The sequence below is a fragment of the Apiotrichum porosum genome (assembly GCF_003942205.1).
Source record: "Apiotrichum porosum strain DSM 27194 chromosome Unknown scaffold_14, whole genome shotgun sequence".
NCBI classification, from domain to species: domain Eukaryota; kingdom Fungi; phylum Basidiomycota; class Tremellomycetes; order Trichosporonales; family Trichosporonaceae; genus Apiotrichum; species Apiotrichum porosum.
This window is the reverse complement of record NW_021167121.1, coordinates 60,743-83,887: the sequence shown is the minus strand read 5'-3', so window position 1 is coordinate 83,887 and position 23,145 is coordinate 60,743. Positions and strand designations below refer to the sequence as shown.

The 23,145-nt window shown below is 60.2% G+C and overlaps 10 protein-coding genes and 1 non-coding gene across 11 annotated transcripts; 6 read left to right on the top strand and 5 right to left on the bottom strand.

Annotated features, from left to right (window-relative positions):
- Positions 1 to 1,392: 1,392 nt before the first annotated feature.
- On the top strand, positions 1,393 to 2,217 carry EHS24_002816 (uncharacterized protein; the record flags this gene model as incomplete). The annotated part of the gene is made up of 4 exons (XM_028618537.1): positions 1,393 to 1,676; positions 1,753 to 1,892; positions 2,027 to 2,112; positions 2,170 to 2,217. The coding sequence occupies 4 exons, from the start codon at positions 1,393 to 1,395 to the stop codon at positions 2,215 to 2,217; spliced, it is 558 nt and encodes a 185-aa protein (XP_028472904.1).
- A 215-nt stretch (positions 2,218 to 2,432) lies between these two features.
- On the bottom strand, positions 2,433 to 3,847 carry EHS24_002815 (uncharacterized protein; the record flags this gene model as incomplete). The annotated part of the gene is made up of 4 exons (XM_028618536.1): positions 2,433 to 2,991; positions 3,032 to 3,236; positions 3,276 to 3,751; positions 3,795 to 3,847. 4 exons carry the CDS (start codon positions 3,845 to 3,847, stop codon positions 2,433 to 2,435), a joined length of 1,293 nt encoding a protein of 430 aa, XP_028472903.1.
- Positions 3,848 to 4,876: 1,029 nt separating this feature from the next.
- On the top strand, positions 4,877 to 5,806 carry ATG8 (ubiquitin-like protein atg8; the record flags this gene model as incomplete). Its single annotated transcript, XM_028618535.1, has 6 exons — positions 4,877 to 4,913; positions 5,177 to 5,232; positions 5,276 to 5,344; positions 5,413 to 5,447; positions 5,567 to 5,668; positions 5,722 to 5,806. The coding sequence occupies 6 exons, from the start codon at positions 4,877 to 4,879 to the stop codon at positions 5,804 to 5,806; spliced, it is 384 nt and encodes a 127-aa protein (XP_028472902.1).
- A 281-nt stretch (positions 5,807 to 6,087) lies between these two features.
- RPF2 (rRNA-binding ribosome biosynthesis protein rpf2) lies at positions 6,088 to 7,291 on the bottom strand (the record flags this gene model as incomplete). Its single annotated transcript, XM_028618534.1, has 2 exons — positions 6,088 to 6,924; positions 7,043 to 7,291. The coding sequence occupies 2 exons, from the start codon at positions 7,289 to 7,291 to the stop codon at positions 6,088 to 6,090; spliced, it is 1,086 nt and encodes a 361-aa protein (XP_028472901.1).
- A 1,223-nt stretch (positions 7,292 to 8,514) lies between these two features.
- Positions 8,515 to 11,053, top strand: EHS24_002812 (uncharacterized protein; the record flags this gene model as incomplete). Its single annotated transcript, XM_028618533.1, has 4 exons — positions 8,515 to 8,831; positions 8,887 to 9,003; positions 9,054 to 9,230; positions 9,277 to 11,053. 4 exons carry the CDS (start codon positions 8,515 to 8,517, stop codon positions 11,051 to 11,053), a joined length of 2,388 nt encoding a protein of 795 aa, XP_028472900.1.
- A 173-nt stretch (positions 11,054 to 11,226) lies between these two features.
- Positions 11,227 to 11,327, top strand: EHS24_002811. The gene has a single exon. It is a non-coding gene; the product is annotated as a tRNA-Tyr (tRNA).
- Positions 11,328 to 11,925: 598 nt separating this feature from the next.
- EHS24_002810 (uncharacterized protein) lies at positions 11,926 to 15,338 on the top strand (the record flags this gene model as incomplete). The annotated part of the gene is made up of 8 exons (XM_028618532.1): positions 11,926 to 11,976; positions 12,240 to 12,299; positions 12,359 to 12,441; positions 12,563 to 12,833; positions 12,875 to 12,967; positions 13,005 to 13,139; positions 13,183 to 15,231; positions 15,279 to 15,338. The coding sequence occupies 8 exons, from the start codon at positions 11,926 to 11,928 to the stop codon at positions 15,336 to 15,338; spliced, it is 2,802 nt and encodes a 933-aa protein (XP_028472899.1).
- Positions 15,339 to 15,460: 122 nt separating this feature from the next.
- EHS24_002809 (uncharacterized protein) lies at positions 15,461 to 16,909 on the bottom strand (the record flags this gene model as incomplete). Its single annotated transcript, XM_028618531.1, has 6 exons — positions 15,461 to 15,843; positions 15,916 to 15,945; positions 15,985 to 16,095; positions 16,239 to 16,335; positions 16,444 to 16,575; positions 16,745 to 16,909. The coding sequence occupies 6 exons, from the start codon at positions 16,907 to 16,909 to the stop codon at positions 15,461 to 15,463; spliced, it is 918 nt and encodes a 305-aa protein (XP_028472898.1).
- A 303-nt stretch (positions 16,910 to 17,212) lies between these two features.
- EHS24_002808 (uncharacterized protein) lies at positions 17,213 to 17,932 on the bottom strand (the record flags this gene model as incomplete). Its single annotated transcript, XM_028618530.1, has 2 exons — positions 17,213 to 17,381; positions 17,517 to 17,932. 2 exons carry the CDS (start codon positions 17,930 to 17,932, stop codon positions 17,213 to 17,215), a joined length of 585 nt encoding a protein of 194 aa, XP_028472897.1.
- Positions 17,933 to 18,887: 955 nt separating this feature from the next.
- Positions 18,888 to 20,841, top strand: EHS24_002807 (uncharacterized protein; the record flags this gene model as incomplete). Its single annotated transcript, XM_028618529.1, has 5 exons — positions 18,888 to 19,237; positions 19,473 to 19,519; positions 19,655 to 19,815; positions 20,180 to 20,325; positions 20,379 to 20,841. The coding sequence occupies 5 exons, from the start codon at positions 18,888 to 18,890 to the stop codon at positions 20,839 to 20,841; spliced, it is 1,167 nt and encodes a 388-aa protein (XP_028472896.1).
- A 230-nt stretch (positions 20,842 to 21,071) lies between these two features.
- Positions 21,072 to 22,941, bottom strand: EHS24_002806 (uncharacterized protein; the record flags this gene model as incomplete). The annotated part of the gene is made up of 4 exons (XM_028618528.1): positions 21,072 to 21,167; positions 21,229 to 22,187; positions 22,229 to 22,736; positions 22,789 to 22,941. 4 exons carry the CDS (start codon positions 22,939 to 22,941, stop codon positions 21,072 to 21,074), a joined length of 1,716 nt encoding a protein of 571 aa, XP_028472895.1.
- Positions 22,942 to 23,145: the final 204 nt, after the last annotated feature.

Sequence of the window (23,145 nt, the reverse complement as noted above, 5' to 3'; positions counted from 1 at the left end):
CGGTTGTGCGGCACCCGTCGGTACTCGGGGGGGGGGGGGGGGGGGCTGGCTGCCAGGCGCGTAAATGTAGGAGAGGAGGAGGCGGTGTGAAGATTGTGTCAGGTGTGTCTCGTCTTAGCTTCAAGTTGGAGGACCCAGGACACAAGGACACCAGGACACCAGGACACAAGGACGCTGAAGGGGTGGGTTACGGTGGGACACAAGGGGGCCGAAAGCCGACATGAATCATCTCTGGCGTGTTGACTGCTGTGGCCTTTCTTGTGTCTTTCTCCCTCTCTCTGGATCTTTGGGTTGCGGCACTTGCAAGGAACGAGCGACACCCGGCTCTGGGACAACGAGGCAACGACCAAGGCTAGGGCCGCGTAATACCGACTCTTGCGCCGTTGCGACATGGCAACAGCGCGGTGACGGTATGATGCAGACCTGCCAAGAGGAAGAGGGACGGGGGTCGATATGGGCGTGTGCAGTGCCATCTGGCCAGGACCGTGGTACCGTGGGCTCTGTGTGGGCTCTGGCTGGCGACCACCAGGGCGGTCACTGGGCACGGAGCGGGAATACGTGCGTCTCTGAAGTAGTCATCCCCGGGGTCTGGAATCGCTGTTGTTCTTGGGAGGTGTGCAGTCTCTGCTTATCAGCCGCGGAGCCGCTTGGGCGGGGCGAGGTCGATGTCAACGGCTGGTCAAGAGGTCAGAAGGTCACATATCACCAGCCCACGTCATGACTTTGCTGGAAAATGGTGCAACATACCAGCGGGCCAGCGTCGACCATGTCGGGGGGTTTTGTTGTTCGCACGATAATTCGGATATCAATCCGATGACGAACACGAACGTGTCTGGCATGTAGTGGCGTGCTGACACCGGTGCCAAGGCGACAACGACAGATGACACTGCGCGTGCACCTGCAAGGCGAGGTCAAGCCGGTAAAGCTGTATCAAAAGGCAGAGCGATCTCCTTTATCAACAACGACGGCCGTCTGTAGCTCTATAGCCCGCGCGCTCGCTCGACAACGCCGTGTGTCCTGTCGTCGACACCTCCGCCCTGTCTGTTGCTTCACTCTGCTGACTGTGCTTACCCATCCTCGGATCCGGCGGCGGCGTCGCCGCAACGCACAGCTGGTATTGGCCCCCACACCCCAACCGGCCGGCGCGTGGCCCGACACGATGGCCCTCCGACACGGACACGGAGGTGGAGGCTGATGCAGGATTGCGGGTTAACCCAAGGGAAATCTCTTAAACGCAGCGAGCGCCCGGCGGCAACGGCAGGCTGGTGACGGCTCACCTCGGTTGAAATGGATGTGTGTGCTCTCCCCAAAGGCCTCCACCTGCACCCTTCCTTCCTTACTTAACCACCACCACCACCGTCCTCGCTCACCAACACTCACTCCCCCACTGCCATGTCCGCCACCGCCCACCCCCTCTCCGCCATCGGCAAGGTCAACACCTACTCGACCGCGACCGACTCGGCCGTCATCGCCGAGCTCGCCGCCGCGCAGGAGGCCGCCGCGCGCTTCGAGGCCTTTTCAGACGCCGTCGCATGGGAGGTCGGCACCACCATCCGCGAGACCTTTGTCGCCACGCACCCGGCCGCCAGCTGCGTCATCCACATTGAGCTCTTCAACGGCGCCGTCCTCTTCAGCACCGCCATTGGCACCGCGCCCGCCGTCGGCCCCGACAACTGGTGAGTGCCGAGCAGTGGTGGTAGCGGTTGCAGTAGCAGTAGCAGTAGCAGTAGCAGTAGCGCTAACACCGTCTAGGGCGTGGGTGCGCGGAAAGACCAACGTCGTCAGGAAGTTTGGCACCTCGTCGCTCCGCAAGGGCAGGGAGATTGCCGCGCGCGGCGCGACCCCGGAGCAGAAGGGCCTCGGCTTCCCCGAGTTTGCGTGCCACGGCGGTGGTGAGTACAGGTGTTGACGTCGACTGGACCGGACCGGACCGTCGCTGGTGCTGGTGCTGGTATACAGAAAACGCTCTGTGTACCAGCATGCCAGCTGAAGGTCTGTCATTTGTGACGCAGTAGCTGACGTTCAGGCTTCCCCATCTGGCTCCACAACAACCCCGTGGCGCCCATCGGCGTCATTGTCGTGTCTGGCCTGCCCGAGCTCGACGACCACCAGGTGAGAGATTAGACGCTGTGCCAGCGGCAATGTGCCAGGCGTGCTAACCCGTGACAGCTCATCGTGGACTCGCTCGTCAAGGCCCAGCACCTCCTGCACCAGTAAACGTAGCAGGCCACGGGATATAGGCGTGACAGAGAGCAGCAGCAGCAGGGACTTTCCCGGAGACCCGGAGAGGTATGGTCTGGAGTAGCTAGAGTACAGTCTATGCATAAAGTAGAGTAGTCCAGGAGCACAAGTCGAGTAGTCCGGGAGCACAAGTAAAGTCCAGGAGCACAAGTAGAATAGTCCAAGAGCACAAAGCTCGAGGCCGAGACAGGCTACCACTTGCTGCCTCCCTTGCCCTTCTTCTTCTTGCCGCCTCCGCCCTTGCCAATGTTGTTGACGCGCGCAATCTGGTTCTCGGAGATGGTGAGGGTACCGTTGGAAAACTTGCCCACACCCATACCCAGTCCCTTTGCCCTCTCGCTCTTCTTGCCCGACATGCCCTTCTTCCTGCCCGTCTCGACACCAAACGCGCGTTCTTCCTTCTTTTGGCCCGAGGGACGCACGCCCGCACCGCGCTTGCCCAGGTCGCCCAGGCCGCCGACGCCCTTGACCCAGCTGCCGGCCGCCTCGGCCTCGGCGCGCGCCTTCTCCGCACGCCGCTGCTGCGCGTGGATGAGGCCCGTACGCACCGCGGCCGGGTGCGACGACAGGCTGTTGCCCTTGACAATGTTCGTGCCCTCGCCGGGCAGCGAGTAGGAGGCGAGCTCGAGCAGGCGGCCAGACAGGGCATTGCGCTTTTCGACGGGACGCGCGGCCGCGTCGGCGGCGGCACCGGGAAGCAGCGTTGTGAGGAGCATGTCGTGCAGAGTCTTGTCCAGGCGAAGGTTGGACCTGGGCATGTCAGTTTGGCTCAGAAAGGCAGTAAACTCACTCGTCCTCGGCCTCGTCCTCTTTGGCAGACGAGCCGCCAAGCGCGCGCATCTCCCTCCTCGTCACGGCCACGACCTCCTTCTTGATGCCCATCATCTTGGCCGAGTTACCCTGCAGGAAGGCGCGCTTGTCCGCCTTGGACACGAACGATGTCGACGGCTTGGGAGTTTCGGCGAACACCACCTCGGGGACGGAAGGCGCGGCTGCTGTGTGGGTTAGTGTAGTCGATGCAGTTTAAGACCCACGCTTAGCCTTGGCCGCCGTGGTCGCCTTGGTGGCCTTGGGCTTTGAGCTCGAGGCAAACTCGTCCTCGCTGTCGGTCACGAACGCGCCGTCGGCGCCCCATCCGTCGTCGGTGTGGAACCCCTCGTCATCAGAGTCCTCCGAGTCGTCATCCGCATCGTCGTCGTCGCTCTCGTCCTCGCCCCTCTCGGCACGCGCTGCGGCCTGCTTGCTGCTCTCGGGCTGCGTGCCCAGGAGTCCACCAAACATCGCCCGGCCGTGCGCCTCAAGCGCAGCGAGCATGGCCGCCTGGCCGTCGACGCCACCCTCTGCATCTTCATCATCGTCCTCGTCACCGCTCGACTCGGACGAGTCGATGGACGACACGGACGCAGCGCGTTTCCTCTTGGACGCAACGGAGACCGCGCCCTTGCCGTTGGCCTTGACGCTGGCCTTGACGTTGACCTTGCCGGCCTTTGTGGCCTGCGAGGGCTTCTTGCTAGTCCTGGCGGGTTAGCCTTGCTGGAAATGAGTGAACCCACGTAGAAGCCGGTGTGGCGGCTGTACGGGCCTTCTTTGCTGGAGCGGGAGCCATGGTGGGTTAAATGGTAATTGCAACAACATGGCTCTGCGTTTGAGAATGAGAGAAGATGGAAATATTGGTGCGGGGCCCAAAATGGCAAGCGGAAGCAAAATGGACCCACAGCCACGGACACGCAGTCGAGCTTGTGCTGGCAAAGGAAGCTCTGCATCTGCGTCTCGCAAGTGCTGTGCAAGGCAACGACGATGGTACACTGGCCAGCTTGGGACGTCAGGTAGCCTGGTGGTACAACTGGGGTCGAGGCGGAGGTTGACTATAGGCAACGCCGAGCCATTTGGCACAGAAAATGGCACATTGTTGCGTTTCAGCAGTGGTATGGATTTACCCCCTTTTGAACATGCTATACACCAGCGTACGACGGCATTGCACTGGTGGGAGCTGTCATTGGCGATGTCGAGATGGAAGGTTGTTGACTCGAGCGAGCGTGAGGTGTTGCGTGTGCCACACGGAGCCTAACGCCGCGCATGCAACGCGGCACAGCCGGAAGCGGGGCGGGGGTGTGGTGTTGTGTGCTTTTTGCCACCCAGCCAGAGTGTGACGACTGATAACAAGGCAGGCGGTTCCATCGTTCCTTTGTTTGTTTTACTTGCTCTCAACCCGTCATCCACCTTCTTGAGACCACCGTGAGTCCATCCACGTCCACCTTGCCGCTACCCCATCCCCATCCATGCAAGATAGCTGACTGCGTGCCTCCCCCCCAACTGTTTGCTTATCACCCACCTGTGTGTTATTTGCCACCGGATCCCCCGCGGCTGCCCGACGTGTCTCGCTGCGTGACCCCCCCATCCCTGTGCGGTGGCCCCCCGCCTGGCCCGTGTCACCCTTCTGCTTCCGTCACCCACCCACCCACCCCCCGCCGCTGCAATACACACGCGCGTCCCTTCGCATCATCGTCTCTCCTTCCCTTGCATCCTCCCCCAAACAACACTCACACCTTCACTGGCAATCACACCACTCGCCACCCTCTTTCATTACTCACTCTTAGTCTCACCCCAACCAACCAACCAACCCACCCTACCCACAATGACCCGCTCCAAGTTCAAGGACGAGCACCCCTTCGGTACGTAACATCCCCGTCGTAAGCACGGACACAGCGTGCACATACAACACATACACCTCTTCACTAGCAATGACGCTGACTGTATCTCCCCTTCTCGCTCAACTACTCAACCACCACGCATCTCGCTCATCCTCTATCGCGCTGGCAATCATCCACGCGCCATCGCCGTCCGCGTTGCTGTTCCCCCGCCCCCGCTCCGCTCGCTCGCTCGTCACCATCCCTCTCCTGCGCGCCCCTCCCCCGCCCGGTCCGTCATCCTACAGACAAGCGCAAGGCTGAGGCCGAGCGTATTCGCCAGAAGTACTCTGACCGCATTCCCGTGAGTTTCCAGTACACCCAATCTCGTGAAACTCACGCCACAGGTCATCTGCGAAAAGGTCGAGAAGAGCGACATCCCCACGATTGACAAGAAGAAGTACCTGGTGCCGGCCGTACGTGTTGGGCTGTGGACCACCGACCCAGTGCTTTGGAGACGTAGTTGTGCTGACACCCCACGCAGGACCTCACGGTTGGACAGTTCGTCTATGTCATCCGGTTAGTAACGAGACGCGGTTGAGATGGGTGTGGTCTCGGGTCCGGACATCCGGACCCGTCCCGACTCCGTGGTTCCCCGTGGTGTATTGGTTTGTGGTTTGCTGACCCCGCGCCCACAGCAAGCGAATCAAGCTCTCGCCGGAGAAGGCCATCTTCATCTTTGTGGACGACATTCTCCCACCAACTGCGGCCCTCATGAGCGCCATCTACGAGGAGCACAAGTGAGTCTTGGCTTTTGCGCCGCTGCGACCCCGTCGCTGACATTCATTCTTAGGGATGAGGACGGCTTCCTCTACATCCTGTACGCATCAGAGAACACGTTCGGCGACGAGTGGAAGGAGTTTGAGGTGTCCGAGTAATCGCGTCCCCCCCTTTTTTGTGCAGGCTCAGCAGGCTGGCAGGCTGTCCAAAGTGTTCCACCACCGTCCGGCCAAGCTTGACCGTGCCCCTGTGACTGCGGCGCCTCGGCCCAGAGAGTGTGTATATGGCTTTGTACTAGCGAGCAGAGAGAGACAGAGAGACAGAGAGAGAGTCTAGTCGAGACAAGAGAGACCTGATCATTTTATCCAAATCCAAACAATGCGTGCATGAAGTGGCCCGAAGCATCTCCACTCAGTATCGTACAAACACAACCCTGCGTCTAGTCCTCGTCCATGCCGCTGTCGTTGCCGGCGGCGTCGGCGTCGGCGTCGGCCTCGGCAGCCTTGCGCTCCTTGCGGCCAATCTTGAGACTCTTCATCTTGCGGCTCTGGAGCTTGGACAGGTCCTGCTTGCCGACGTGGATACGGCCGACCTTGTCGCCCATGTCGTCGGTCTCGATGTTCTTGCGCTTCTTGCCAAGACCGCTGTCGAGGTCCTTCTGCGAGATCCTTGGCCTCTTCATGGCGGCCTTCATGGTCTCCGAGTCGGCCTCGGCGACACGGCGGATCGTCAGGTCCATCGAGGGGCCCATCTCGGTCAGCTGCACGCGGGGCACCTTGGAGCCCGACGCGAGGAGCTTGATGGTGTACACGCGCACGTGGACCTTGGGGAGGGCGGCACCCTCCTCGAGCGAGCCCTCGACCGGGCCGGCAGTGACGCTGATGACGTGCTCGACCGACGCGAGCGGGATGGCAGTCTCGTGGTGGCCGTTGTAAAAGTCCAAGAGGTACGACTTGAGGTGGGTGAACGTCGGGTGCGTGTCAAACAGGTCCGAGTGGAAGACCATGAGCGGGCGCGTGCCCACAGACGCCTTGGGCGTGTCCACCTCGGCCATGCTCCTGTAGCTGTCGATGCCGAGCTCGATCTGGTCAAGCACGCGACCGTCAAACATGCGCGTGAGGACCAGGTCGTGGGGGCGCTTCTTCGAGTGGAGACCGGTCACAAACAGCGAAGCGTCGTTCTTGCCCGAGAAGAACTCGAGCGACGAGGCGTCGTCAAAGGGGTGGATGTCGTTCTTCTTCGAAAAGTTGATCGCGTACGGGCGCTTCATCGAGTTCTGAAAGGTGGTGTCAGCTAAGCGTCCAAATAAAGCTGGTTTGTTGGCGGGAACGCAGCCAGCTGAACGCAGCTGGCAGTGGCGCGACCTTTTTCACCGCTCCCGCTACTCTACTCACCATGTCCTTCATGGCATCGCGGATACGCTCCGAGGTCTTGTTGCCGCTAACGAAGATACACGTCTTCTCGTTCTCGACGAGCTTGGGCTCGCGCTCGTCGAGCGCACGCTTCACACGAGCGTTTTTGGGCTTGCTGTAGAGGAGAGCCAGAAGGGGGAGGGGTGACACATTGACCGTGTTCAGCAGTAAGGGGTTGATGGAGATAGTGGAGACGGTGTGGGAAGGAGGCGAGGTCGCAGGTGTTGCCATGGGGTCGAGAGGATGAGACAAAGCGGCGAGGGGAGACGAGACGGCAAAGGGAGACGGAGGAGAAAGAGGACACGGTCAGCACTAGTTCCTGTTCGCCAGACGCAGTGTCGAGCTGGGGGGTACGCACATTGTCCTGAGCATCGACATGTTGACGGGGATGTTCAAGGAAGGTGGTTGTATGATGCAAGGCCGTCCAAATAGTCACCCCCGTCCTGTACCACAGCACGATGGTTGGAAGTTCTGAATTTTACCCACCATTTGATCCCGGGTGGCAAGGAACCATGTGGGAGTCGCGTGGGAGAGTTTGGAGACCCCGCATTTTGGTCTGGTGGCTTACGGCTTGCGCTGTGTGGTGTGGAGCATTCTGGCTAGGTAAAAGATGCGTAAACGCGAGTACAGGCGTCAAAAAGACAGCGCGACAGCTCTTGAACGAGCTAGGCTCGAACAAAGGCGGTCGAATCGATATTCAACGTGTGAATTTGATTGTTTGGCTAGTATGCTACACTGTCTTGAAGATACAGCCTGGGGGAGCCCTTATGAATGGGTCGTGCTGTCTTCAACAACAAAGTCCGTCAAGAGCTATAACGAGTCTCCCCGTGTATGCAGCGTGCTTCCTCATGTTCATCCCATTGTCGTACCAGAGATCCAGAGACTAGTCGGGTTTGCACGGCTGCGCTGGCCGCAACAGTGTGGCGAAGACAATTACAATACATTTAATTCCTTCAGCTTGGTCTCACCATGCTCTCGTACGGGTCTTCGTGTGTCGGGAGCCTGTGTATGGCCTGTTAGAAATTAGAAAACACACACACCGCTCATTGCCAAACACGTCCCGATGTTTGTGCTTGCTGTTGGCAAAGACGCTGAAAGCAGCCGCATTTGGGCCAGTCCTCAGCGAATGGCAGGCGCCACACATCCATGGTGAAACATTCGGTTGTGTCGATCTGCTCCTGGTTCTTGGCAATGGCATCATGACATGCAGTTACAGTGTCACAGCCAACATACCATGACGATACTCTGGCGCTCTGACTCGATAGCGGTGTTGGTGTTAGCGTTTTTCGATTCCTGTGTCGCGTGTCGAGGTCCGTGATCCGTGATCCGTGGTCCGCCACCGGCGCCAAAGCTCGGACCCGGATTTGTGTGTTTGCCACCCGACGAGTCTTAAAGTCCACCCGAGTCGCCGCTTTCGCCTTTCTCCACCTTACACTCGCCGTCCTGGGCTCAAGATGGCGAACTGGACCCTCCCTCCCCCCTTTGCTGCCCTCCTCAGCGCTCCCCTTGAGCAGGCTGTAGAGTCGCTCATTGGGCCCGTCCCCAAGATCAAGGAAAATGCCGTCGAGGACACCGCCTCCGCGTCCAAGCCCATCGTTCCCTTCCTCGAGGCCCTCAAGATCGTTCCCGACGCACTCACGGATAACGGTGCCAACGCGTACTCGTCAACCGACAGTGCGCTCGTCGACCTCTTTTATGACTTTACGCCTGGTGTGAGCGGCGAGGACTTGTTCGAGCGTCTTGACGCGGCTTGGAAGGCGGACCCTGTGGTGTGAGTTTGCTTGTTTAGGGAGAATCACAGGTGATGAGAGCTGACTTGGTGGCAGTACCCTCAAGATCATCTTCCACGCCCGCTCGATCCACGAGGGTAAAGGCTTCAAGACTGGTTTCTTCCGCGCCGTGGCCTGGGTGTGGGAGTACCACCCGCACACCTTGCTTGCAAAGTGGGTAGCTTGCCGTTGCGCCGAGTTCAAGGCCGTAAGCTAACATGCAGCCTCCACCTCATTGTCCAGCCCACGTGCGAGCGCGCACGCAGCAAGAAGCGCGATGCAGCCAAGGCCCAGAAGGAGTCGGCCGCCAACAACGGCGTGGAGGTTCTGGATGACGACGGCAACGTGGGGAAGGACGTCGAACCCGAGTACCCTCCTCGTCCCCACGGTAGCTTTGACGAGTGAGTGTTGCAACAAGACCCAAGTACAAGAACTGACTCGCTCCAGCCTCAACGACATTCTCGTTCTCGCCATCAATGGCCAGCTCACAGTGTCGTACACTGGACGCATGAACGCCTTTGACCAGGCACTGGCACCTGCATACGTGGCGCAGGCGTTCAAGAGGAGCCGTGTTTTGGGCCAGAAGCATCTCAAACGGGAAGCCTTCGAGACCATTGCCAAAGAGGCCAAGTCAGATATGGACACCGACACGACCATGGTCAAGGCACGCACTGCGGACGTGGAAAGCGAAAACAGCGAGGTGACAACCCTTGTTGCTTCGGACGAGGCCTCCGTTGGCGACAAGCGCAAGGCCGGAAGCGATGAGACGTTTGCGCGCAAGCTCAGTCGCTGTGGCAGCAAGCAGATGCGCGCTGCTGTCCTGCAGGAACGCGCATACGAGGCTCTGTCTTCAGACAAGAAGCTGCAGGCGCTCTACCTCGCCGTCATCGACCTGTTCGCCACCTACATTTCAGCCGACCTCGACCGCCTGGCTGCCCACACCAAATACATTTCCCTGCCACAAGAGCAGCGTGCCGCAGACGGGTACGCGGCACCAAACACCTCGCCATACCTCTTTGGCATGTCGTATGCTGCCAAGTGGGCGCCGACTCCAGGCAAGTCGGCGGACAAGCAGCTCCACATGGCCACGGCCCTCGCGTGCCGCCTCTTCCCCTCCGCGGACGTCAAGACTGCGCGCCACAAGCTCCAGACGCAGGTCCTCGCCCCACTTCGCCGCGTCCTCGCCGTTCCCGAAGTGGCCATGGTCAATGGTCCATGGAAGATTGAGTACACCAAGGTTCCGGCCATGGCGATGGCTCGTCACCAGGCGGCCTTTGACGAGCACGACCCCGAGGGATTCGGGACATACCTCGACCAAGTGGCCAGTGGCAAGGTGACAATTTCCGGTGCCAGCATGTTCCCACACGAGATCGTTTGCAACGCGTTGACCCGGTCGCGTGTGGAGAGGCGTGTGGCCAATGTGCAGTGGGACGCGCTTGTCGACTCGATTCGCTCCAGCTCGAACAAAGAGCTGTCAAACTGTATCGCCGTCGCAGACGTGTCGGGATCCATGGGCTCGTTGAGCTACACCACCACGGGTCGCGTCAGCCCCATTGGTCCATGTATATCCCTCACTCTCCTCTTGACCGAGCTCGCCCGCCCCCCTTGGAACGGTGCGTTTATCACGTTCAGCAGCGACCCGAAGATCCAACACGTCGACAACACTCAGACCCTCACTGAGCGTGTCCACAGCCTCAGCAGAGCAGCCTGGGGCTTGTCCACCGACTACTACAAGGTCTTTACAGCCATCCTCTCGGCCGCCACAAACGCCCAGCTCAAGCCGGAGGATATGGTCAAGAAGATCTTCGTGTTCAGCGACATGCAGTTTGACGCTTCGGGCGGGTCAGCGTTTGGCGAGACGGAGCACAGTGCGGTCGCCCGCCTGTTCGAGGACGCCGGGTACCCCATGCCCGAGCTGGTCTACTGGAACCTCGAGGCGGCCAGCGCTCGTCCCGTCAAGTCCACCACGCCTGGTGTGGCGCTCGTCAGCGGCTTCTCGGGCGCGTTGATGAAGTATTTCATCAAGGCGCTTGGAGACGAGCCCGAGGAGGAAGAGGAGGACGCCGAGTTGGATGACTGGGAGGATGTGGGAGAGACCAAGGCTGAGCCAAAGGAGAAGAAGGATAAGAAGCAAAAGGAAGGCAAGGAGGGCAAGAATCCGATGGACCACCTCCTTGCGATTGTAGGAGCCAAGTCGTTCGAGGGCGTGGTCGTTGTGGACTAGATTGTAGAAATAGGGAGAGTGCACAACTCATGTTTTTCTGTGTATTATGCCAACTATATGATATATACCAACACTTTGGACGTCAGAGCACCTTGCACATCTGCATTGCGATCTCCAAACTCTCTCTAAATCGTTGGAATTGTCAAAAAAGCACTGGAAAGAACAACATCGTCCTCTGAATAGCATAGTGGTATTGCGCCGGACTGTAATGTCTACCTCCCGTCCGATTGGACGAGTAATCCGTAGGTCCCCTGTTCGAATCAGGGTTCAGAGAGTACTGGCGTGTTCGAGAGATCGAGCGCTTCAAGAACCTTTTTCTTTTACGTCGCTGGTGTCATGCATGCGGCCGGTAGGATGGAAAGAAGGAGGAGGTTGAGGATCGGAAGTGGTTGAAAACGAGGTTTGTGCCACACTCGATTTTGGTTCCGTGAGCCACCCAGCCAGGCACGGGCCGGTGATTACACCTGGGATTGTGCCAACAGTACACATAAGCAACCAATGTGGCCTTCGCTGCCTTCTCTGGGACACACAGAGTGACTACGGTGACCTTTGTGCTGTCTATTATCCACAAGAGCCTCAAGGCGATGATGGGGAACGCGCGGCGGAGTGGCAAAATGGCATTCAACTTCCGATGGACGTCGCATCATTAGGAAAACAATCCTAATCAATTACATCTCACGCCCTAATGCGGCCCAATTTGTGTTGCGCCTTGGCCACTCGCGCATCAGAGAGCTCCAACTCGAAACCACTCTCTGTCAGTCCACGCCGCACCGTATCGCGAGCTCCGCCTCCGTTACTCCTTCAACAACCACGGCCAACGCGGCGACCTCACCACACAGCGCGTGTACTTTTCGTGCGATCCTTCTGCGCACATGCCGCCCCCGCGCTCCCTGCCCGGCCTCCCGGACGACTTTGTCTCCAAAGTACGTACGCACCTTCATTCACTGCTCGGGTCGCGCGAGCACAAGCGAGCGAAACCCTCTTAGCAGCGGGCACGCGCGCGTATCTAGCTATACCTACACGACACGCAGCTGTACCTACTATAAACCAAAGACGTACCCATGCTTACGCTCCTCTTCTCATTTGCTCGACGCGCGCGCCAACACGACAATTACCCTCCTCTCGCTGATGTCCGATCTAACTTGCTACCCTCTCCGCACTCTGTACCTCCCGCCGCCGCCTCTAGCTCTTCCACGGCGATGTGGTGACCAAGCTCGCTGACCCTGTTTACCGCGGCAAGGTGGTTGTGAGTTTGTTATTGTTGTTGTTTGCTCAAAGCTTGGAACAGACGTGCTGACACTCCAGCGCGGGTGGACCGATGAGGACGCGCCCCCAGATCCAGAGTTCCCCCACGAGCAGCCGCTCGTGCGCGGCGAGGTCCTTGTGTGGTGCGTCGTAGAGGCCAGTGGCCAGTGGAGAGCATACAGATTATGAACGCCCAAACTATCTGTCGCCTCTGCTGGCCATGCCGCTGGAACAAGAAGTAGCAAGTTGCTGACCGCGCCTCAGTCACATGCAGACCGGCGTGTACGAAGTCGCGCCCGAGATGGAGCTCGTCCTGTTCGAGCGCGCGTTCATGAAGGGTGACCTGGTCAAGCAGGACCTGACGGACCTGGAGAGCGCGGTCGTCGTCGACGTCGACACCGAGTGCACTCTCGAGCACGTCATTAGCAAGGAGCGTCTCCCGAGCAAGGTGCCGTGGAACCACCTCAAGAACGCCGTCAAGATTGAGGCAAAGGACAAGGTCGTCTACGACGAGTGGATCGGGACTGTTGAGGAGGTGCGGTTGAGGTGTGGATGGAATCAGCTGACCTCCCACAGGTGTTTGAGGACGGACTCATCGAGGCCCAGGACGGATCGTGTTACCGTATAGCGGAGATGGGCGGTCTCCTTGAGACTGGTCGCTTCGCCAACGTGGGTGAACTTGCGATGTCCTTGGCTGACCCAACAGGAGGTGCTCCCCGAGCACGCCGAGTTCCTCCACCAGTTCTCGCAGTTCCCGGCAGCCGCCAACCCGGCCGTTGACCGAGTCATCAGTGTTCGCCCCCTGATCGTCTTCATTGTTTGGAATGCAATCAACCAGACTGTGAGCTGCAGCGAAACGGGTGTTGACCACAGCTGACATTTAGCTCCCCGTTTCCGAGCACGACAAGCACCCGGAGCCTAAACGTTTCTGGTGTGGAGCTGAGATTGAGCAGCTCACCCACTTTGAGGGTATGAAGCACCAGGCTCCTCCTCTGGGCACCACCGTTGTGTTCAGGGAGTCGGCCGACGAGACTGCCGCTGGCGCAAAGGCCACTTCGCACCTGAACGGCACGTTCCTGTTGCGCGTGTACAAGGTCGTCGAGAACCGCACCAAGCTCAAGCTCCGCTGGCAGGACGGTACCGAGACCGAGGAGTACTCTGTTGGCTTTGTGCCGTACCGCAATGTGGACGACTACGAGTCATGGCCCGGAGAGCACCTGGTGTGGCGCAGCGAAACTGAGCGCCGACCCGCCGTGGTGCAGACCTACAACCCGCGTCAGCGTATTGCCGAGCTCCTCCTCCTCGATACCAAGGAGAAGGAGACAGTCTCCGTGCTGGAGCTGGACACTGGCGGCTTTGGCAAGGCCAACTATGGTGTCGGACTGGGCCAGCAGGTTCTCTTTTGTGACGACAACGGATCGGCCATCCCCGAGGTGCCGTCTCTTGGGCAGGTCGAGCCTCCCGAGGATGGCCGTGATGGTTTCCGCCACGAGCTGCAGCGTCTGGGCCTCGAGTATGGCAATGCGCCCGAGGCATTTGGTTCCAGTCTGCCCAAGGGTGATGTCAACCTTGTCAAGTGGTGGGGCGAGGTCGTCGACCTGTACCTCGACGGCACTGTCGGCGTTGAGATGTACAACGGCGAGAAGCGGACAGTGGACATTCGCAACATTATCATTCTCAACGAGCCCGAGGGACAATACCCCGGCGAGGAGGAGTGGGCCGACGACGCAAGCTTCAAGTCGGACAAGAGCTGGGAGACCATGTCGGGCGACGAGCCATACTGGGACCACAACGGTACCAATGGCCTGCAGGCTGTGTATGAGGAGGGCCCCGACGCGTTTGACGAGCTCATGGATGTCGACGAGGAGGCCGACGAGATTACATCTGCCGACGAACAGGATGCTGCGGACGCTGCCGACGCCGAGGCAATCATTGCCCCCAGCAGCGGCATGCCCTCGCCCGTCACGTCTGTCAAGTCTCTCAGACATCCGGCGCCAAGTTCGCCCGTGCAGGCCATGCACCTCGCCCCCGTTGTCGAGACTTTGGCCGCTGTCGAGACCACCGAGGCAACCGCTGCCGCTGGCCCTTCGACTCTCCCTGCCATCCCCACCCGCCCTTCGCTTGCCGACGACGAAAAGTGGGAGCGCTTCGTCATGCTGGAGGAGGCGCCGGCCGAGCACTACTACTACCCCGAGCCCCGACTTGACGCCGCCAGCAAGACGTACCACTCGCGGCTAATGAAGGAGCACCGCGCGCTGGCGTCGTCGCTCCCGGACAACATCCTCGTCCGCACATACGAGGACAGGACAGACCTGATGCGCGTCCTCATCATCGGCCCCGAGGGCACGCCGTATGCGGACGCTCCGTTTGTCTTTGACGTCTACTTGAACCCGACCAAGTTTCCCTTCGAGCCCCCACTCGTCTACTTCCACTCGCACACCAACGGTCTTGGCCGCTGTAACCCGAACCTGTACGAGGAAGGCAAGGTGTGCCTGTCAATCCTGGGTACGTGGGCCGGCGACAAGTCTGAGTCGTGGAACCCGCAAAAGTCGTCCCTCCTCCAGGTCTTTGTCTCCATCTCGGGCCTTGTCCTCGTGCGTTCGCCATACCACTGTGAACCGGCCTTTGCCAAGCTGGAAGGCACCAAGGAAGGCCGTGTCAACAGCAGGCTGTACAGCGAAAAGGCATACGTCCTATCGCGCAGCTTTGTGCGTACGGCCCTTGACCGCCCACCGGCAGGCCTCGAGGCTGAGGTTCGCCACTTGTACCTCGACAAGGGCCGGCTGGGCAGTGTCATTGCCCATGCCCGCCGCCTCATCACCAAGGGCGAGGAGGCGGCCAACGAGGCCGAGCTGGAGGACGACGAGAATGCGGACATGTGGAATGCCGACGCGATGGGCAGCCTCACCATGGGCGCCATCCTTACTCTCAAGGTGAGTCAGTTGGCGTAAGGGTTTGATCGAAGCTGACATTACCACAGCGCACGATCAATGCGCTCGACAAGATCCTAGAGCGCGAGACTCAGACTCCTACGGCATGATGGGCATAGGGTATACATTTGCAATGCATTCTAATTCGACTTGTCCCGTACTATTGCCTTGCTTGTGTACCTCACTTCTTGCATTGTCTCGTGTCTACAGTCTTTTGTGTAGCTTTTTACTTTTACTTGTCCGCACTGAGACCCCAGTACCAGAACCAGTCGGCAGCCTTGACGACCATTTCCGGGGTACACACATGGCCCCTGTCGGGCTGGACCCACGCCTCGACCTTTCCGTCCATGCCCGGCGCGCGCGTGGCCATGCCGGCGATAACCTCGCGGCCAAAGCGGTACGGCACGAGCTCGTCGAGCTCGCCGTGGATGCTGAGAATCTTCTTGCCGGCGTACGCCTCGGGCGGCGTGGGGCTCGAGATGTAGTTGACCAGCGAGGGCGGGTACGTCGGCGGGGCAAAGGGGATACCCATCTGTTCGGCGCGTGCGCCGAGGTATGCGCCAAACGCGTCAAAGGGGAGGCCGATGATGGGCACGCAGATGCGGAAGTCGGGGTCTGCGTGGTGTGGTCAATGTTTGCCCGTGGCTGAAGGGTGGAGGTGGGCTCAGCCGCGTCGGAAACACTCACTGGTGCGGAGAAGGCGCCAGACCGTGTTACCTGTAGGTTAGCGGGTACGGCGAAAGCTTTCAGACCCACCGCCAAGCGAGATGCCCGTCGCGAAGAACTCTTCGATCACGCGCTCGCCGTTGGGGAAGAGGTAGGCCGCGAGGAAGGCCACGATCATCTCGTGGTCCTGGGCACCGCCGTCTGTGAGTCAGCGCGAGCGCTTTGGTGTGCACAAGAGGCCATCAGCTAGGACGTATTCAACCGCCTCAGCTGGGCCTCTCAAAGAGCAGTTATGGCAGCCGTGTGTCTGCGACCACTGTTTATTCGGCAGCGCCGCGACTCACACACGGTTGCGGCCATGTCGACAAAGTGGTGCGGGTTCTTGTCGTACGCGAGGTTGGTCTTGCGGTGCTTGAGGCGCGTGCCGTGGTTGCGGTGATCCTGGAAGAGTCAGACCAGTGCAGTTTATGAGCAAGAGTTGGTGGCATGTCGGGTATTGATACCGGCGCCATACCCATCCACCACTCTCAACATGGACGGGAGACTCACCATGGTGACGACGAGCACGTCGCGCACTTTCCTGCGCTCGCCCTTGGCCGCCTGCTTGCCGATCTCGGCGATGATGCCGCGCGAGAACGGCTCCATGTTTTTGGCGGCGTTGCATCGTCCGTGGGAGGCGATCTGTGGTTGAAGAAGACGACGAGGTGGAGGTGGAGGAAGGTTTGGAATGATGGTGGAGTTTGCAACAGAGAGGAACAGCCGTGAGCGTTAGAAACACACGGCAAGACGCAACTGGTGAACGCAGACAACGGGCGCCATTCACCAGTCTGGTATCAGCTGGGCCACTCACCACAACACCAATAGGAAGTGTACTGCCCTTGATCTCGTCGAGACCAAAGACATGGACATCGAGGTCGACGAGGGAGATGGTCTTTTTGCTCATCTTGTCGGGACCAACGCCCATATCGAGGGCGGCATAGTCCATGACATGGGCCTCTGGTGATCCCTTGGACATGGTGACGGTGGGTTAGGGGTGGTTAGACGGTGGTAGAGAGGTGGGGGAGGAGGAGAATGGGGAGTTGGTGGACAACGTTGGCGGAATGTTGGGTGGGCGACGTGAAAGCCGATTGCCGGTGACTATCGAAAGATCGGCGACAGCCGAAAAGCACCGCTGGACACGCACTCTGTGCACCATCGGCGCTCATTGAGAGAGGCGAAAGGTCGCTCGTCTTCAACACTCTCGCTTTCTGTTCAACAACACGCACACGAACATCAGTGACAAGCACCTGCAACAGCGACACTCTGTCACATCATTCATCTACTCCCTGTTGGCAGCAAACACATCGTAACGCTTATAAAGGTCGTCGGCAACGTCTGCCCTCCCCTCGGTGAGCTGCAGGGTTCCAATGCCCACAACCTCGACGCCGCAGCTCTCCAGCATGCGTGTCACGGCTGCCATGGATGCACCGGTATCGATCCATTCGTCGCTGACAGTCAGCTTGACTCTATTGTACTCCCTGGTGCGCGCGTACGGACACTCCGGGCTCCTACAGGAGCTGAAGCCGCACGCAGGGTAAAGGAGCAATATAACGAGCTCGCACCACACGTGCCCTCTTACTCACACAATGATCACCTTCATCCCCTGCCTCAGCAGGTCCCTTCTCATTTCCAGCTCCTTCTCGGCTGCACCGGCCTTGACGGCCATGTAGTCTGCATAGCTACCCGTCTTGACGACGTCCTCGGGCGGCATGGCGACCTTGCCTGCCTTTCTGGCCAGAATGACTGGTTTCTGAATCTTTTGGCCCAACGCTCCCGCAACAACAAAGCCCAGCGCGTCGAGACCCACTACGGCATCGACGGTAGGGAGCTTGGAGGCGAAGTGGCCGGCAATGTCTGCTACGAAGCCCGAGAGCGCGCCGGGAGTTGCAAAGAAGGACGTGAGCTCGTAGCGTGCCTGTCCCCGGCCGTTGCGGTCTACGGCGTCGAGGTAAGGGCGTGACGTCGGGGGAGGGGGTGTGGAGACGCCGGGTCGGAGCATGGTGGTGTGCATGGGACAGTGGGACAGATGGGAAAGGACCAAAAGGACACCACGGACGTCTGGTGTTTATCCTGAGTGTAATGGACTGGGCCCGCAGACAGGCGCGCGCAGACGTCGGCTCTCGAGTCAAAACGCGAAACCCGATCTGGCCGGGTCCGATTGGCATGGGTTGGCAGGGTGGGCAGTCACGTGACCTGGGTCAAATGCAGGGAAAATTGGGGGAAAATGAGGGGGAAAATGGGCCCACAGCCCAGGAACGCAGAGTGTGGCATCCGAAAGGACCCATTCTTGCCAAAGGGATGGGGGGGCATTCTATCCGAGCTGCACAGGTCACAGACTCTCCGCAATGCCGCGGGCCCCGTCACGCGCGCGCGCATGTACTGTTGCTGACCGCTCTCCTCTGCATGCACAGGGTCTGTCGACTGCGCGTGTCTTTTTACGGCCGACGCACGTCTGGGCACACGTTCGCAACCTCGTGGGGGAGAGGATGCCGACGTAGATCGCTCGCGGGCCAGAAAATAGAATTAAATCAACGAGAATCCAAAGCTCGTTACCCATAATAAATGTTACGGCAACAGCTAATGTGTGCCTGGCCACAGGACCGAACAGGAGAGCGTCGCCGAAAGACCGGGTCACTCCCTGCGTTACAGCGGGTGTCTCTTTGACGCTAGTGTGAATGACGTTGTCGCCAGGTCATGTCCTGTCCTGCTCGGGCACAATGAGAGCACACGAAACGCGGCGAGGTACAGAAAGGAACCTGGCGCCCACCCATACTTTTTTTCGCCTGTGCGCTGCACATTCGGACGACAGATGGACGACGACGGGACCTCTGTACATCCTTGTTCTAGCGTTCTAGCCGAGTGGCCCCACTCTAGAAGAAAGAGATAAAAGGCAGCCGCGGCATCGTCTCTGGAAGTGTCTTCCATCCCTCCCCCCCTTTGATTCTTTACTAATAATGCGCTTCGCTGTCGCTACCGCTTTCGCGGCCCTCGTTGGACTCGCCGTGGCCTCGCCCACCCCCAGCAACTCTGGCAACTCTGTCAGGGGCAACACTGGCAACGGTCAAAAGATCGCTCCCAAGGTCTTCGTGTTCAGCATGTACGACTCCGAGGACGTCTGGACCGACCGTATCGCTCTCACCCAGAACGTTACCGTCCCCGGTCTCTCGCCTCTCTTCCCCAACGTTCACTGCAACGCCGCCGGCGAGATCTGTCAGCTCATCACGGGCGAGGCCGAGATCAACGCCGCGTGCACTGTCACCGCCCTCCTCTTCTCCAACCTCTTCGACTTCACCTCGACCTACTTGTGAGTGTCTGCACAACTGTCCATATGCCGCCGCCACGCTGTTCCGCTGGGGGGGTCACAGAGTGGGGGAGCCGCGTTTCATTGCGCTCGGTCTGCGTCTGCGCGAGTGGCAGTGCCGCCCCGCCCATTGCGCCAAGACTGCTGCGGGTTATTTCTTGCGTGCGGACGCCTTGGAAGCCAGGGTCACACTATAGGGCCCTTGTCAAAACACGGACCTCATTTGCTAATCGAACAGCCTCATTGCTGGCGTTGCTGGCGTCAACCCCCACATGGGTACTTCGGGTGAGTTCTGAACCCCCGCTTCTGGTCGGTTCTGGTCGCCGAACTTGGGGCGCCCGAACGTGGGCGTCCCGATGCGCATCCCGGCCCGCGGCGCCGACGCCGTCGTCACCCGTTACTGACCACCCCAACCTACAGCTTCCGTCCTCCTCGCCCGCTACGCTGTCCAGGTCGCCCTCGCCAACGAGGTCGACGCCCGTGAGATGCCCTCCAACTGGACTACTGGTTACTGGCTCCAGGGCACTTCCGAGCCCGGCACCATGGACGACGTGGAGATTTACGGTACCGAAGTGTTCGAGGTGAGTCTAGCCGAGATGTCGGCAGGGAGTAGTGGGGCATGTCGGCAAGTCGGCGTGCACGGGCCACCAGGGAGCACAAGGTTCCACGGCAGCCACGGCGGTTGAAGGGAAAAACGGGGACGCCAGAGTGCTGGCTGTTCAGGTGTTGTCTTGCCGTGCGTGCGTGGTGCGTGGCAGAGACCTGTCCCCACGCACCTGGCTGCCATGGAGGACTACTGTAGGACCCGGCGTGTGGCATGTTCTTGCGCCACATCATCACTCCTTGCGTCCCCCTTACCTCCCGTCTACGCCACATCACCTGCGTCCCCCTCGTCTACGCCACCACCCACGGAATGTGTGCACCTTATTCTGACACCCACCGCAGCTCAACACCAACCTCCGTGAGAAGGTCCGCCCTTGGCTCGACGGCATCACCCTCAACGACACCACCCAGGCTCAGGAGTACCGCGCCACCTTTGGCTACTCGCCCGCCTCGGACCCCCCTGCGGTCTTCTACGGTGACGTCTCCACGTAAGTCCACCATCGGCCTCTCTTGCCGCACTTGCAGTGCTGACGTCTCTCAGCTCGGACGTCTACTTCCTTGGCGCCGACCTCGACAACGCCTTTGCCAACATCACCTCGCTCTGGACCAACGGCACCGGCCAGTATGCCATGACCGCGCAGGAGGACAACGCCACCTTTGAGGCCATGATCCGCGCCCACCTCGCCGGCCTCATGGACTTCTCGCGTGTCATCCTCCTCCGTGCCGCTTCGGACTTTGACCGCTCGCCCCCCAACGCCGCCGAGGTCCCCGCCTTCCTCGCCAGCCACGGCGGCTACCCTCCCTCGCTCGAGAACCTCTTCATCGCCGGCAACCCCATTGTGCAGGGCATCATCTCCAACTGGTCCTCGTTCAAGGGCGGTGTCGCCCCCCAGGACGGCTGGCTCCACAACGCCGACGTCAACCACACCCTCGAGCTCAAGAAGGCCGCTGCCAAGAAGCGTTCCATGAGCCGCCGTGGTGCCCTCGGTCTCGCCCGTCGCTAATGGATCTTTAGTGGCGGGAGAGTAAGGAGGGAGACACCAACATTAGAGCGGCCGCCACACTAATCGGTCGCTGTTTACACTCTTTTAGACCCCCTCCTTTACTCTCTACATGCTATTTAATACACACTTTCTTTTAAAGCCAAAGACCTGCTTGGAGTGGCATTTGCATGGCCAGCTGCATGTTCTAACAGTACATGTAAATTACTAAACAGTACGTACGGCGCTACGGTTTACTTCTTCTTGGGCAGGTCCTTGGGCAGGAACTGCTCCTTGAGCCCGTACTGGAGCTCCGGCATGACCAAAGGGTCGAGCGCGCGCGTGTTAAGCTGGAGATTGGGTCAGCCACGGTTTCATTACATTTCCCCCCTCCTTCTCTCCCAAACTCACCAGGTGGGGGCCGAGCTGGTCCAGCTTGGTCACGCCCACAAGCCTCATGGTCTGCTCAATCTCGTCGCGCATAATGTCAATGGCATGCGTCACGCCCTCGGGCCCATACGTGAGGGCATAGAGGAACGGGCGGCCCATGCCCACGCCGCGCGCGCCCAGACACAGCGCCTTGACGACGTCGGTGCCCCGCCGCACGCCGCCGTCAATGTACACCTCGCACTTTTCCAGCACGTCCGGGCGGAGCTGGCGGAGTTCCAGCAGCGTGTACAGTGCCGGCGGGGCCGTGTCGAGCGCGCGCCCGCCGTGGTTGGAGAGGTAGATGGCGTCGACGCCCATGTCGGCGCACCGGACCGCGTCCTCGGCGCACTGGATGCCCTTTACACCAATGGGCAGCGGCGTGTGCTTGCGCAGCCACTTGATGTCCTCCCAGTTGAGTTTTGCGTCAATGTACGCGCCGGTGGTGCGGCCGATACCGCCGCCCTTTTTATCGCTCTGCACCACACCCCCGGACGTGCCGCTCTGCACGCCCACGACGGACCGGTCGCGCTCGTCGGCCTCGCGCTTGCCCGGCGTCGGGCAGTCGACAGTGACGAACACGGCCTTCATGCCGTACGCGTTCACCTGCCTGAGCAGCTCCTCGGACAGCGGCCGGTCCTTGTTGACGTACAGCTGCATGAACTGCACCTGGTCTGGGCGGGAGCGGCCCTCGACAATGGCCTTGAGCGGCGCAGACGAGTTGGTCGAGACCATCTGGATCACGTCGTTTTCGCCCGCCGCGGTCGCGATGCCAGGCTCGCCGGCCGGGTGGGCAAGCTTGGACATGCCCGTGGGCGAGATGAAGAACGGGACACTGGTCCGCTGGCCCATCATGGTCGTGCTGCAGTCGACCTCTTCGACGTCGACAAAGTATCGGGGGCGGAGCAGCACCTGGTTCCAGCTCTTGCGGTTGAGGTCGAGCGCTGAGGCAATGTCAGTTCAAGGCGACGTTCCTAAAACTCACAGTACATGTCTGTCGCGCCGGCCGAGATATACGCCCATGCCTTGGGCGTCATGTTGCGCCTGGCGGCCTCGTCGAGGTCGGGCCAGCCCACAATCTCGCTCAGGTCAATCTTGCGTTCGGCCTCGTCCTCCTTCTTCTGTTCCGCCACAACAGGCCGCGCAGGGAGCGTGTCCGGGTCCACATCGCCGACGTACGCCCTTGGGTCGAGGCGGTCCTCGATGATGCCGGGCGAGTGCGTCGGCGTGAACATGGCCGTCGCGTCATGTCCGGCATTGGCAAAGATGATGTTGGAGCCGCCAGGGTGGATCTGGGCAAAGGCCGTCAGGTCGTAGACCTTGCCCTCGAGGACGACCCAGCAGTCTTCGGGAGTGTTGTGCTTGGCCACTTCGGAGAAGGGGATGAGGCCGGGAGCGGCTGCGGTCGCCTTGGCCGTCTTCTTACCCCCCGCCGGCTTGGAGTCTAGGCGTACACTGTTGCTCAAGACGTATGCACCGACAGTGGCCGCAAGCTGATGCCAGGTTAGATGGACATGTGGGTTGCAAACCTGAGCCAACACTCACTGCTCCGCCAAGAACGAGGCCAAGACGGCCACTTGACGCCCTGGACGGTGCCGCAGCAGTCGCGACAGTGGACGACGCGCGCTGCTGGCTGAAACGATACTGGTGGTGGTACTGGCGCGCCGAGCGCGCCGCGAGACGAAGAGGTCGTGACATGGTGTGGTGGTGTGTAGTGTTCTGAACGAGTGGGCAACTCGCCTCTACGTTTGGGTGTACATCTCTTGCTTGGTGGACGTCTCGGTGCATACTTGAGCCGAAACGGAGTAGTGGACGGTCCAACGACATGCCGCCAGTTACCGAGGGCCCGTGGGGGTTCTGTAGGTCGCAGAGTTGCCGAGGGGTGTGGGGTGGGGGGAGTGA